Source organism: Dasypus novemcinctus, chromosome 4 (assembly GCF_030445035.2).
Source record: "Dasypus novemcinctus isolate mDasNov1 chromosome 4, mDasNov1.1.hap2, whole genome shotgun sequence".
Taxonomy (NCBI): domain Eukaryota; kingdom Metazoa; phylum Chordata; class Mammalia; order Cingulata; family Dasypodidae; genus Dasypus; species Dasypus novemcinctus.
The window spans coordinates 54,163,377-54,177,306 of NC_080676.1; the positions used below are offsets into that span (position 1 = coordinate 54,163,377).

General features: G+C 37.4%; 1 protein-coding gene across 19 annotated transcripts in view; it reads right to left on the bottom strand.

Moving 5' to 3' along the window:
* Nucleotides 1-378: 378 nt before the first annotated feature.
* The window catches only part of PEX5L (peroxisomal biogenesis factor 5 like), a 231,689-nt gene continuing 218,137 nt past the window's right edge, over nt 379-13,930 (bottom strand). For all 19 annotated transcript variants that reach the window (XM_058295386.1, XM_058295383.1, XM_058295380.1 and 16 more), the window contains 4 exons: nt 12,017-12,214; nt 11,145-11,310; nt 10,637-10,794; nt 379-5,934 (listed from right to left, as the gene is read on the bottom strand). In XM_058295386.1, coding sequence (XP_058151369.1) covers nt 5,730-5,934; nt 10,637-10,794; nt 11,145-11,310; nt 12,017-12,214 — 727 coding nt within the window. In that variant the 3' untranslated portion in view covers nt 379-5,729. The remainder of the gene's footprint in view (nt 5,935-10,636; nt 10,795-11,144; nt 11,311-12,016; nt 12,215-13,930) is intronic.

A 13,930-nucleotide genomic window follows, 5' to 3' on the forward strand; every position in this document is an offset into this window, starting at 1 on the left:
GTGTCCCACACCTAGAACCGGGCCTACTTATAGTAGGTGCTCAAATTTTTATTAATAGGCTGACCAAGAAAAAAAAAAAAAGAACCTAAAACTTAAATATATTTTAATACCTTTATTCTAGAAATCACAAAATTTAACTTCAGGTTAAATAATATTTTAGTATTAAAAAATTAACAAAGGAGGAAGATTTTAAAGCTTTACTTTATCCCTAAAAATGCATTCCTGATTTCCAGATAACTCATGCAAAATCTATCACTATTTATGTAATGATTGATATTCAATAAAAGCTCCTTTTAATCAGTAGGACAAATCAGATTCTATTTGATTTGAGGCAATTCTGATCCTCAAATCCCATTCTAAAAGATTCCTGAAAAGACATTGAAGCCACAGACAAAGTTTATTTGAAAACATAGTTTAAAATTGCACAAATATAAATACAATTTAATAATGTGAAAAAAGGGAAGGCATGCTTCCATTAATAGTACAAAAATACTACCTTAATCTTGGTACTTTGCAAATTATGAGCCAACTCAGGAAATTAAACACATCTATATGATAGGTTATTTTTATGGTAGTAATTTTATTTCAAAGAGCAATGCAGGGCAATACCAAAATGAAGCCTAAATACCCAACAGAATTGAGTTATGGTACATAATATTCCACTAAATACAGATAGAGTGTATTACTTTGTATGCCAATAACCTTTAACCCCCATTGCTATTAATTTACTGTAGGTCACTTAATTTGGGTTGTAATATCAACTAATATGTTTAGAAACTCAATGTAAACATTTAAAGTTAATTTTTTCTGATACCTATTTCAACTTAAAAATGAAATCCCAAGATTTTTTACATTATTGAGCATAATGAGAAAGCATCACAGAATGTTTCAAAACAATATTTTTAGATTAGATTAGGTATGCAATATTCACAGATATATAAAATACATACAAATGTCTTTTCTAAATAGTAAATGCTTGTTGTAGTTTGTAAAAAATTTATTAAATTAATCAGGTTTTTTCCAACCAATGTAAACAAATTTGGTCAATGAAAATTGAAGGGGGTTTGGGTTAGATGATATAGGGTAAGAGAAATGAAAGGAAGTTGGTAAAAATTTAGGTTTGCTATATTTCCTTTAACTACTGGTAACATATTCAATCATGAACACATTTCTCACCTGGAAAAAACCTTTCATGGTATCCATGCAAAACATTTATATATCTCTCTGAAAATGCCAAATGCCCAAATTAGCTAGTTGAGAGAATATATCCCCCAAGTTTTTTGTGTCACACCTTTTTCAGCTCTAAGAAATTTAACGAAAAAAGATACTACACATATTGTACTATTGAGCAAAAAACTGCTTCATTGTTTTTTCTTTCCATCTTCATATTATTTTGAATGCAGTTTCAAAAAATGTCCCACTGAGCCTATCAGGGTTTTGCTGAGATACTCTATAACATTGCAAGTTAGTTTTCTTTTGGATGGTCCTGAGAAGACAGTTTTGAGATTGGGACACTTCTTTCCAGAGTATGTTCTTGTGGTACTTCTGTCTAGGCTGCTGTAGTGGAAACGTTATTCTAGACAAAATACCGCATGAGGGTTTGTTAAACCTCACTTTAACTTCCTATTTTTAATGCCTGTTGCTGTGTGTTTGGGGACTTCTGTCCTTGAGGTGATGTGTATGCATATGTGTTCTTTTGTGTGTGTGTGTGCTTTACTAACATAAAACCCCACTGTCTTAACGAGCTTTGCTCTCTGCAGTTTTCTCTTTGCCTGTGTTTTCTTACAGAAAAAGGCAGTGAGAGGGCTTCCAAGTTGTGTTTTTTGAGTGACTGTGAAATGACCTTGCCACCTCTGAAGCTCAGTGTTTTTAAATATATTGATCAAGTCTAGTTTCTTAAGGAACATGGCCCAAGTAGCCCACCTACTATATAAATAGGGCTGTGAAACCCCAAACTCCACTGAACCATGTGTCATTCATGGTAGCTGAGGTCCTTTGTCCACTTTGCCTTATAATGATTTTCCTGTGCCTGAAACTACTCCAACCTCCATACCTTATTTAAAATACCAGTATTTATAATTTTTTAAAGAAAGTTTTCAAAATGCACAGTTGAGAATTTAGAACCCAAAGCTTTATGTGCTGAAGCAATCAACAGGATTTAGTTTAGTAGCATTCAGACACATGGATTTTGTTTGTTTCAGTTTTGGATCTGTTATGCCTCAATGGCCTGTTTTGCAAAAAGTGTTTGGATGTCTGAGCACTTTGTTCTTCAGAGGATTCATTTGGCACTGACTGAAACACTGCATAAACCCAGATGTTTGAACATCTGTAAGGTTCAGTGTGATAATGTGAAAACAATCTCAATGATAGGATATTAAAAGCAAACATAAAAACTGTAACACAAAGTTCATGTAAATGCTTCTTTGTTCTGAAGCAAGGAAAAATAAGCTAACCTATGAGACTTAATCATGCACTTGGTAAATTTACATTCAGTAAAGTTATCTTGCATGCTTTGGTTAATATTTGAATAGGCAGATTTGCAAGTACAAATGCATGCGATATTTTTGTACCTGAGGTTATATGTTTTACTCTTTAAAATTGCCTTTTTACACACCTTATGTCAGAGTTCATCTATGAACACTCTTTAAAAATATAAAGGCATCTACTTCTCTTCAAAACAGTTTAATTTCAACCACTTCTATAAATACTGAGATGATGGAGAAATTGTGCAGTAAAATCAGGACAGGGAATGAACCTGAAATTTTTTTACAAAGTTGAAATCATGTGTGTGCATGTGTGATAATTTCTAAAATAGGGGGCTTCAAAAAGCTGGCACATGAATGAAGCCTTCGGAATACCCTGATTCTAAAATGTTTCTAGAAGCATGTCAAGTTATAAAACAATAACAACTAACTTAAGGTACAGTTCAGTCTTGTGGAGCTGATTCACAGGCAAATGAGGGAAAGACACAAAATGACCTTGTCCCTTCCTCTCTATTCCCCAAGGAGCTCAAAGACAAGGTTTATGGAAAAGAATTCAGGAGCTCATGTTATAAAGGGGACCAGCTCCAACTGTATTCAATTGTCTCACTTGTAAATGAAGAATATACCAGACAGATTTATCTATTCTTAGTATCCAGACATGGGCCCAAGATTCAAAATAATAGCTCTCCTTACAGAAAAAAATGAGGAAATTTGCATAAAACTCTGAAAGTGAGCGTGTCCTGTGCATTCCTACCTAAGTATGTATCACCAATGTGCTATTCTAGTAGAATTTCAGAAAGGCTGAGAAAGCACATAGTTTTCTACTAAAGTTGCCTGTTGGGCAAGATCTGTCTTTCTTTCAGGAGAGACAGTATGATCTAGGGAGAAGGCAAAGGGAGTGAGGAATCAATATGACCAGCCCAGGAATTGGATCTATTACTGCTTTTCCTTTTCCTTTTCCTTTCCTTCCCCTCTTCCTCCTCATCACAAGGATGAGATGCTCAAAACAGTTCTGCTGAAAAAATTATGTGTATACCTTTTAAAAAACGACGTATATTATATAATAAAGTCTGTTCTAGAGCCTTACTACTTGACTTTTTGATTTCTGGAAACTTTTGCTCACTTCTTGGTAACTGTTTTTACTTAACTTTACAAAAATGCTCTTGAAAATGCAATGCTTTTCCTCTTGGGCAAAAATTCTGGACTTCCTGACAGACAATGGTCTTTGAAAATCTTAGTCCTGATGGACACTAGATACATTAGAAAAAGTCCTATTGAGTGCTCTGCTAATCACCAAATAATGGTGGGAATGGAAAATTGTCTCTTCTCCTATAAGAGAGCTCCTTGGAATTTGAAGTTACTTTGCTTTTAATGCTTCTGCCTCCTGCTGCTCAACTGGGAGTATCACTTTGCCCAAGGAATGTTTGACGATGAATGTCAAAACCTGGTATCTGCCACAGTGTCTTTCTAATCTAGAATAGGTGTTTTCTCAGATAAGCCTCAAGGATGCCTGGTTTCATGTTAACTTGAGGCCTCTCTCTCAACCCACTCCTTAGTCACTTCAAAGGTAACAGAGGAGAGGATTTCTTTCGGCACTTAGAGTTCAATTTCTCCAGCATGTTCTCCCCTCCCCCAGTAGAAGCTAATTCCCTAGTTAATCAAACTGTCTTGACCCAAATGCTCATTTTATTTGGGTAACTATAAGCATGAGTTGAACCAACTGTTACTAACCAAAGAACATGAAGAAAAAGTTGAGATCAGACTGTTTCAGGGAAGTTTCTGGAAAAAGGAAGGTGAAAAGGTAAGGAAGAATGGGGCAACTTACTAGAACTGGTCATTGGTTATAATTTGGTTAGCATTTTGCAAAACAATTCTTCTAATTCTTTAAAAAGCGATATTTTTCAAAATAATTGCCATGCCCCAAACACACCCAAAACGCTCTGAAGAACTAAGTGGAATGTAATCAATTAAATAAAAACCACTGCTAACAGAAAATTATTGATACTTGATAAATGTAAAACATGAGAGTCATCGGGATTTCCGTCATTCATATTGAACATTCAGTGACATTCTGTTAAAAAATATTGATTTTTCTATCACTTAGAATTCAAAAGGATGTGCACTGCAGATTATTATGGAACTAAGGAACATAATTTTTAGGAAAACATATTTACCACTCTTAAGAAACACCATTTAAAATATTAACATTTAAAAGGAATATTAGTGTGCAGAGCAGTTAGAAAGCCTGTAAAATATGACTCTTAGGCAAGTTAATGTGAACACAATAGAAGTTAAGATATCATCAAAGTTTCTCCCTGCAGAGAATGCATGAAGAGACAGTTCCTTGTCTCCTTACTTAAGTTCATAGTCCCAAAAAGCATGTGTATAAGAAGATTTGTTTGTCATATTTATACCCTATGCCATAACTGCTTTTTTTTTTCTTAAAAAAAAAAAAAAAACACTCCGGCAAACCCTACCCTATGAAAAACTATTTTCAGGAAGTTTTATTTGGTCCATTGCTCTAACAAGGCTGAGTTCTCAAATCTTTCACTCCCAAGTTAAAAATTGGAGCAACAAAACAAAACTCCGGCAAGGCATAAATAAGATATTAAAGTGCATATATACAGTCCCAGAAAAGTTTTGATTGGGAACAGCAAAAATTTCTAGTGCAAAAACTGCTTTTGCCAGCAAAGCTCCCTCTCTGGAATCAAAGGGCTACAATAAAAGTTAAAATTGAAACAGGTTTAAGCAATGCCTCTCTTTAGTCAAGAGTTCATATATGTGCATGCACCAGTGGCCCATATACTATGTTCATTCTTGAAGAAGGGGGATTTTCAGGGGACAGTTCAGAAACAGTCAGAATTCCCTGATCTGAGGCAGTGCTTTCTCCATGCGTTCCATGAACAAGTACCTTAGCTGCAACCAGGGACAAAAATCTCAAAGATTTTTTGCAATATGCTTGCCACTTGTGAAGAGTATTCTCACACAGTCCCTTTATCTTGGTTTGTCTTGAGTCTCTCAATTCTTCTTTCGAGCCCGACCTTGACCTATATACAACAATTTGTGCTTTTGGATAGGAACAGAAACTGGGCATTGTCTGTAGGAATTCCCTTGAGTTATATGACCATGGCCTTCTGAACATCTGATTTTTCCTTTCTGAAATTCATAATAAAACAGTTTTGCCTTTCTCAATATAATTATACAGATGAGGGCTTTTTAAATTTTTATATTTATTTTTATTTTCCTTCAAGCATCCAAGTTAAAAGCTCTTAGAAGGACATCCAGGTCACCGAGATTAGCCGCCTGAAAGAGTTCTGGTTGGTCCATCAGTGAGAGTGCAATTCTTAGGGCAGCCCAGATGTTTCCAGAGATTGCAGGATGAGGAACTTGCTGTTGATTTCTGCTTTTTCTTTGCAAACTGAGGGCAGTGAGAAAATTGCTGACTGCTTCTCTAAGGGGGGTAGAAAAACATATTTTAAAATGCAACGCATTTCAGAGTTAGTAACTTTTTTTTCTTTTTTAAACGGATTGTTATCCCAACAGTCTAAGATCCTAAATCACCTCTCTATGGTGCTTTGGACAACTAGATGAGCAGTTACCTCATTGTGTCATTTTTTTGTGTGAAAAATAATTGTTAAACATAATTAAACTGGAAAGAATAAAAGCAAATTTCTATTTTAGGAATGCCGTGTGAGACAGGAGGAGAAATATCAAAACTCTTCCAAACTCAATGCATTCAGTTTTTCTGGGCTCCAGAAATGATTTGAAGATTTCATCCATTTGCAGATGTGATTTCTATGACTACCATTTAAAAGAAAGACTATCACCCTACTCAGCAAGAAAGTGGTCTAACTTGTCCTTTTGAGATAGAAATATGGGGAAGGACTGGGGTGGAGTCAAGTTTATTATCAAAGCACCTGGACCTGAATCCCAGTTATTCAGAGAGGCAAATTGCTTAACTTCTACAAGCTTCTACACTTGCAAACCAGGGACAAAAATCTCAAAGAACCTCATGCTTTGCAATATGCTTGCAGCTTGCAGAGAGTATTCTCACAGCTACTTTATCTTGGTTTGTCTTGAATCTCTCAATTCTTTTGAGCCCGACCTTGACATATATACAACATTTTGTGGCTGTTATAAGGTACAGTTAATGTGAAAAACTTACCTTTAAGTTAGATCAACAGTTTTCAAAAGTATGGTCTGGGAATGCCTGGGGATCAGTGAGGTCAAAATTATTTTTATAGCAATACTGAGATGTTATTTGACCTTTTCATTCTCATTCTTCCATGAGTATACTGTGAGTGTTCTAGGGGATATATGGTGTGTGATTTCCCAATAGAATGAATGCAGAAGCAGAGATGAGAATCTGTCTTCTGTTAAGAAAGATATTGAAGAAATTTGCAAAAATGTAAAATGTTGTATTTCGAACTAATCTTTTCTTTTTCATAAAAATGTTATTTACATTAGCATATAGTTTATTTTTTAAAATTTCAATTTCCAATATGGTAACTCTTGGTAGCTATAACCCACATAAGCAAAAGCCCTTTGGTCTTCTCAATAGTTATTAAAATCGTTTAAAGTGTTAACAAAAACTGTTAAAAAGTGTAAAGGGGTTCTGATAACACCAAGTTTGAGAACTGTTGAGTCAGATGATGCCCGAAGGCCTGCTAGCCTTTCCACCCCACGGCTGGGCCCGCTCTGCTCCTATGCCAGGCGCTTCTGCTGGCTCTGCCTTCCTCAGCACCCTCATGGCACTCTAGACTTGTGTTACGTATCTGACGAACTGATCCCTGCCAAGACTAATCATGCTGCTTTAATTTGTATCTGCATTACTTTTCTCAAAGACTTTATATATACATGGTCTCAGTTCTGCAGAGTAGTTATTATTTTAAGCATCTGGTAAAAAAAAAAAAAACCCACATGAGTACATGTACCCATTTAACTTGTTAAATTGTTAGAGCTGCCAGGAAAAAAAAAAGGCATTTGTGAAATGGTGGTGCTGTACGCAGCATCCTGGGTAATGGAATGGAGTGGGTGAAGTAATCACTTCCTCTTCTGGGTTGCTTGTAATCCAGCAAGAGAGCAGGATTAATAAAGGCATGGGGAGACGGACTACTCCGGATGCTCTTTCTGGCTCCCTCTTTACAGGGTTGTAGCTCGAATTGTACCAACTTCCAATTTCTCTCATAATCCTAGACGTGTAAAAATCTATGGGAAGGAAGATCTCAAAGTCCCCTCACTCAGCAGCCGCTCCCTGGCCATGAGTATGTTAGGGATGTGGAGAGTCATATTATTGTGAATTGAGAGTTATTTTTTAGACTCAGAAGAGTGTATACATATATATTTACACACATAAATATGGGTAGAAAGTTTTCAAACTATTTACTTTGCACATATATGTGTGAATTGTTTAAAATTATTTATATCGTCATGAATAATAAAAATATTCATTACTTATGGTGTCTTTCTCTCATTATAATAATATTAAAGATATTATTATCAAAGGATGATGGTTGGTCTATGAAATTTCCGTTTTCATTAAAAAGGGTTTCTTACTTTTGAAAATGTTAAGATCCATTCATCTAAGTTCTACTCTGGAGTGCCTATTGACAAAGGTATAACCTTTTAAGCTACATCCAAGTTTCACACCAAAATTTTTTCTCCTTCTTTCAGTCATATGTAGTTGGAGGATAGAACTTGCCTTTGACTCTAAAGAAAATGTGAGATGACAAACAGCAAGTATTATAGCTACACACACAGACACCTGCAGTGCTTGAGGGACAAGACTTTTGTGGATATGGAAATATTTGTATTAGCTCCTGGCTTTCTTCTGAGCCACATCTTTATTGAGCATCATTCTTTCCTAAGCATACACTTTCCCCTCAAGTTAAACTCCTTTTCAAAATTAATTTAAGGTTTATGTCTTACTTGGTATTTTCTTCTCAGGAAAAAATGCAAAATGTTCATCACTTCACAAGATTTTCCACATCTGCGTGGCAACAAAAGACCCACAAAACTGAGTGTGGGAAAGTAGCCAATTGATCATGGTTGCAAGATTTAGCAAATAAAAATGCAAGATGCCTAGTTAAATTTGAATTGCAGATAAATGACAACCTATTAGTATAAGTATGTGCCGTGTAGTATTTGAGATACTTATACTTACTTATACTTATACTACTTATACTTAAAACTTATTTATCCCCAGTTCAAGCTTAACTGGACATCCTGTATATTATCTGACAACCATACAATTAATTGGCTTGCTCCTCTACAGTGGACTCTCTGCTTGAGGACTTTCAGTGCATGCTTCAGCAGAAGTGCCCATTTCTATATGTCATGGATCTTCATGGTCTCCTGCAAATAGCTGCCCTGCTGACTCTTACTTCTGCGAATATTATTAAGAAAGTATTACATTGTCCCTTCAAGCATTGTTTTTCCACACCAAGTTACAATTAAAAAAAAAAAACTCAGAAGCTTTATAAAAGCCTCTTTTAACTGAATTCACCACTTCCACATGTATTTTCATGTATGTGTGTGTGTATTTTTTTTCATCTTCCCTTGTTCCAAAATAAGGAAAAGATATATGGTGTCTTATAAAATATATATAGACAACATACTAGAAAATAAGTGAGCAAAAGAGAAAACAAGGTCAGGAAAGTCAGCTGAAATCAGGAAAGACATTAATGCACAAAATGGACATTGCCAGGGCTTGTACAGTTGATGTGTGGGGAGGTGACACAGATGTGACTCTGAGCTTTAGCACACCTGATGTAAAGAAGGCCTTTTCAGGGGCATATTTCAGTGTCCAAAAATGAAAAAAAAAATTTTCTCAGGAGTCATCCAGCTATTTTTGGTTCTGACCTGAGAAAGATCTTTTTATTTTTTTTTAGGTATCGGGGATTGAACCCAGGGCCTCATACACCACGTGAAGCAGGCACTCACCCACTGAGCTACAATCCACTCTCCCAGAAAAAGATCCTCTTAAAGAGGATATAGCGAAATCCAATGATTAATATTCTTTATAAAATACTTTCAGTAAAAACGTAGCAACCATTTTCTAAGTCGTCATTTTTTGCCAATGGCACAATGCCCAAATGTTCAGAAACAGCACTCTTTTAGTTATCAAAACAATGCAGTTTAGCACTCTGATGATTTATCTAAAATAAATAATAATAATGATACTGATGATGGAAATAATAAATAGCTATCATCTATTGAGCATCTTCTCCATGCTAGGCAATTACCTTTACTCTGCACAATAATCTTGCAAGGTAGATATTATTACTTTTTTTCATCGGTAAATAGGTGAAGACATTTAGGTTCAGAGTTATGTGCCTAGACTCAGAGTAAATAGCAGAGCTGTGATATGAATTGAAGCTTGTCTCACTGTTAAAAGCCTGGCTCTTTCTGAGAATGAGAAAGCATTTACAGTGTTTTGTAGAGACTTAAAACTAACAATTAATTCTCTTTTTCCAATTATGAAAGCAGTGCTTGTTTATTTAGAAAAACAGAAAAGAAAAATAAAAAAGGAAGAGAAAAAAGAGTCACTCATACTTCCATTATCCAAAAGGTCATTTATGGTCTCAGTTAAGGGGGAAAAGATGGAAAGGATGTAGGCCTGAATGAGAAGACAAATTAGAGAATGAGAAAGACTTCTAACTATACATCCACCGCCGCCTTTTTTTTTTGCTTTATTGGTGAATTGGTTTTAGAAAACCTGGATTCCTGGCTGTCTTGCCAAAAACTGGCCCTGGGACCTTCTGAAGTCATTTTGCCAGCCCTGCCTTCCGGCCTCCTGCCACCTCCTCCCTTACCCGGGAAATGGCAGGGTGAACTGGTAATTTTCCTCAAATTGTTCTCCTTGGGGGTTAAAAATCCAGATAGCATGTCCCAATCCAGGCTGTCGGAAGCAAAACCTCGAGGGGAGGGGCCTGGGAATCTGCACTCTAACAAGATCCCCAGGTGGTTCCAGCTCTCCGAGACCGAGGACCACTGAGGGACGCGGCTCCTGCTTAAACAGGCCCTCCGTCCACCTTAGCAGCAGGAGAAACACGCCTACAAAGGGGGTGTTTTCACTTGGAAAATAACATGTCAGGTTATTCAACGTCACCCTGAGCTTGGCTCTCGGTTCTCAGCCTGTTGCCATACTTCACCTGTAGGCGCCCAGATTGATGCAGCTTATTCCCAAATTGTATCTGGACCGAATGAAGCCGGGCTGAATCTCCAGCGCCCGGGTGTAGGCTTCCACGGCTTCCTCGCTGCGGTCTCCATTTGCCAAGGTCGCCCCGAGACGGTTCCATAACGAGTAGTCCTGAAGACAAAAGCAGAGCTCTCTAACAACCAGTGCAAGACACAGTGAAAGGGAAACGGAAGACGGCTAAAACGGCACCCAGTGCTCGTGGGCAGGAGCCACGGCGTGGTGACTTAGTAAAAAATCTTTACCCACAACCTTGTGAAATGACTGATTCTTCAAAGAGCAGCCACCATTTGATGCTGTCATGCAATTAATGTTTCTGTTTTGGGTATTTAAATATTAACCGCTAAAGTAGCATATCATGCATACTGGTCATTTTAAACTATTGGGGGCATGGAAATAGGGAAAGTGTAGCCTTTGAAAACGTATTTTAAGAGAGGACCTATGGCTTCTTGCGGTGCACTTACCTCTGGCCGAACGGTTAAAGCCGCATTAAATGCATCTATTGCTCTATTAAATTCACTGCTTAGGTGGAACAACACCCCTAGGCCAGTCTGCAGGTCTGGGTCGATCATATCTCCATTCTGGTGGGCAGCTTCCAGATATAATTCTTTCACTCCTTCCAGAACAGAGCTACAAGGGAAAAATTAGATTTGTAAGACAGTCTGAAAAGAAATGATTTACTATTAAGTTCTCTATTCTAAGAAACCAGTCTCTCTTCATTACAGACTGGAAAAATCTTGCTAAAAATAACAGCTTTTTGTTAACACAGAATGCTAAAAGATACCTGCTGATTTCCATGAAATATTTGGTCATATACAGGCACAGGCTGTGCTAAGTAATGTCTTCACAGGAGGATGTCCATTGACCCAATGAGTGCAGATGTAAAAATACCCATGGCTACCTTTCCCAAGGCCTCTTTGGGAAATCATTAAACATTGTGATTTATTGCTGATAGAAATGGAGTTCCTAGAGGAAAAGACTTCCATTTTGCTCCATACTTAATACTCAAACTTTATAAAACGTGGAGCATGGGTGCTCATTATAATTTAGTTTAGGTGAATTATGCATCCAAAGCTGTTGGCTTTAAATCATGACACTCAGATAAATGTCTGCGAGTGCCCACAATGAACATCATGTATCAAAAGGTTGACTCTGAAGTCCAGTGATCACTCTTTTTAATTGGACCTGTACTTCTAGCAGAATGCTGTCCTACAAATCATTCTGGAATGCGTACGTGTATGTGTGTGGGGGGTGGATCTGAGGCTCATTAATTATCCTTAAGGTAATAACCATATGTGGGTATGGACTACTTGCTGTAGCATTATGAGAAGGATACCTATCGACTGGAGACTTAGACATCCGACGAGTGAGGCCTGGAGAGCCCTTCTTGCTCTTCACAAGATATTTGTACTTTGGATTTTGCTTAATCCAATTTTTCAGAGCTTCACAGGCATCCTGCTGATGGCCAGTGTTAGTGTAACTCACAGCCAAAGCCATCAGCGCTTTCAGGTTGTTGGGCTGTAATTCTAAGCACCTGGAAGAAGGCAAAAAAAAAGCCAATTTCAGATTTTTTTTTCTGAACCAGAGTCCAATCATTCTTTAGAAATTTGAGGTCTTTATTAATCAAACAATGCAGAAACATTGCTGAATTTTATTTATGTCAAGTCCCTGGAAAACACTGTATTTATTCACATGAAAATTAGGACCTGAACTTCATTTTAAGACAAAACATCCTGATGACTGCCAGGTCAGGTAATTCCTCCCCTCTGCCCCCACGGCTACCTCATATGGCTGCTCATTGTCTCTGCTCGTTGTCTACTCATATTCTTTAGGAGGCACCAGGAACCAAACCTGGGACCTCCCATATGGAGGGTGGGCACTCAACTCTTTGAGCCACATCTACTTCCCAGGTAATTTTAATAAATGGGTTTAAAAGAGGAACTGTGGTTAATCCCTGCATGTAATTTATTAATCATTAGTTTAATTAATGAGAAGCAGGGAATATTATTTTAATTCTGCTCTATTAGCAATATATTAAGTGTACCTTATATCCAAAGCAAACTGATTTGAACTAGATTTGGACATCCAGAGTTGAAAGATTGTATAGCAAAGTGTTTTCCCATGTTTCCAGACTACTGATGTGGGCTTGCAGATGGCACAGGGGGCCGCTGCTCCCCTTCCTGCTATTCTACTGGTCTGTAGCCAAAGTTTCTCAAACTTTGATGTGCATGGAAATCATCTGGAGAGCTTGTGAAATGCAGGTTTTGATACAGCAGGCCTGGGGTGGGGCTGAGGCTGACAAGCTCCCGGGTGGTGAGGATGATCCTGGTCTATGGATAACACTTTGAGTAGCAAGCTGTAGACACTGCCTGTAGTCTCTTTATGTTGGCCCCAATCTCCCAGAAACTTATTAGCATCTGGCAGAAAAGTTTTCAACCCTGGATGCACATTTAAAATACCTGGGGAAGTTTTTAAAAATACTGATGCTTGGTCCTCATTCCTGGCCAATTAAGTCAGAATCCCTGGGGATGTGTCTTGGGCATTTAAAAAAAAAAGATTCTACTTTACACACGTAAGTGGGGGTAAGAACAGCTGACTCACAGAGTTCCAGATTTGGAGTCAGGAGACGTGAGTTTATATCCTGTCTCTGTAACATACTAGCTGTGTAACCTTGACCTTGATCCCCAATTCTTTCATCTGTAGGAAATGGCTCTCAAAACTGGACAACACCACAGACACCATTACATCATTGGATACCAACACAATCATGAGATCTAGGATCCTAGAACCAAAAGGCTTAGAATTCCAAGGATCTACAATTCTTACAGTCTAAGATTCCAAGGCCCTAGGAAACACACACACGCACACAGTCTATGACTTGATAGACTTTCTTCCTGAAGCACTATATTAAAAGTGCTTGCAAGGAAAGGCAAGGAACGTGGATGTCTGTTTTGGTGGGGCTATTTTTTCTAGGGTTTAAAAAGGAGCTCTTGTCAAGTAAGGTGTGATGCTTCCTCCTCCATCATTTCCCCCAAAACTAGTCTAGACTTTTTGTGAGGGAATTGGGGGTGATATTTTCAAGTTGCTGAAACCATCTCAGGAAACTCTCTATAGACATAAGGAGCTAAAATGACAACAAAATTATTTTGAGTATTTTTTTTTCTGAAGAAAACCTTCAGATGCTGAAGAAGGTTAGAAAGCTTAAAGAGTCTATTTTATGACTGCTTTTGACATAGACTTTATTTGGTGC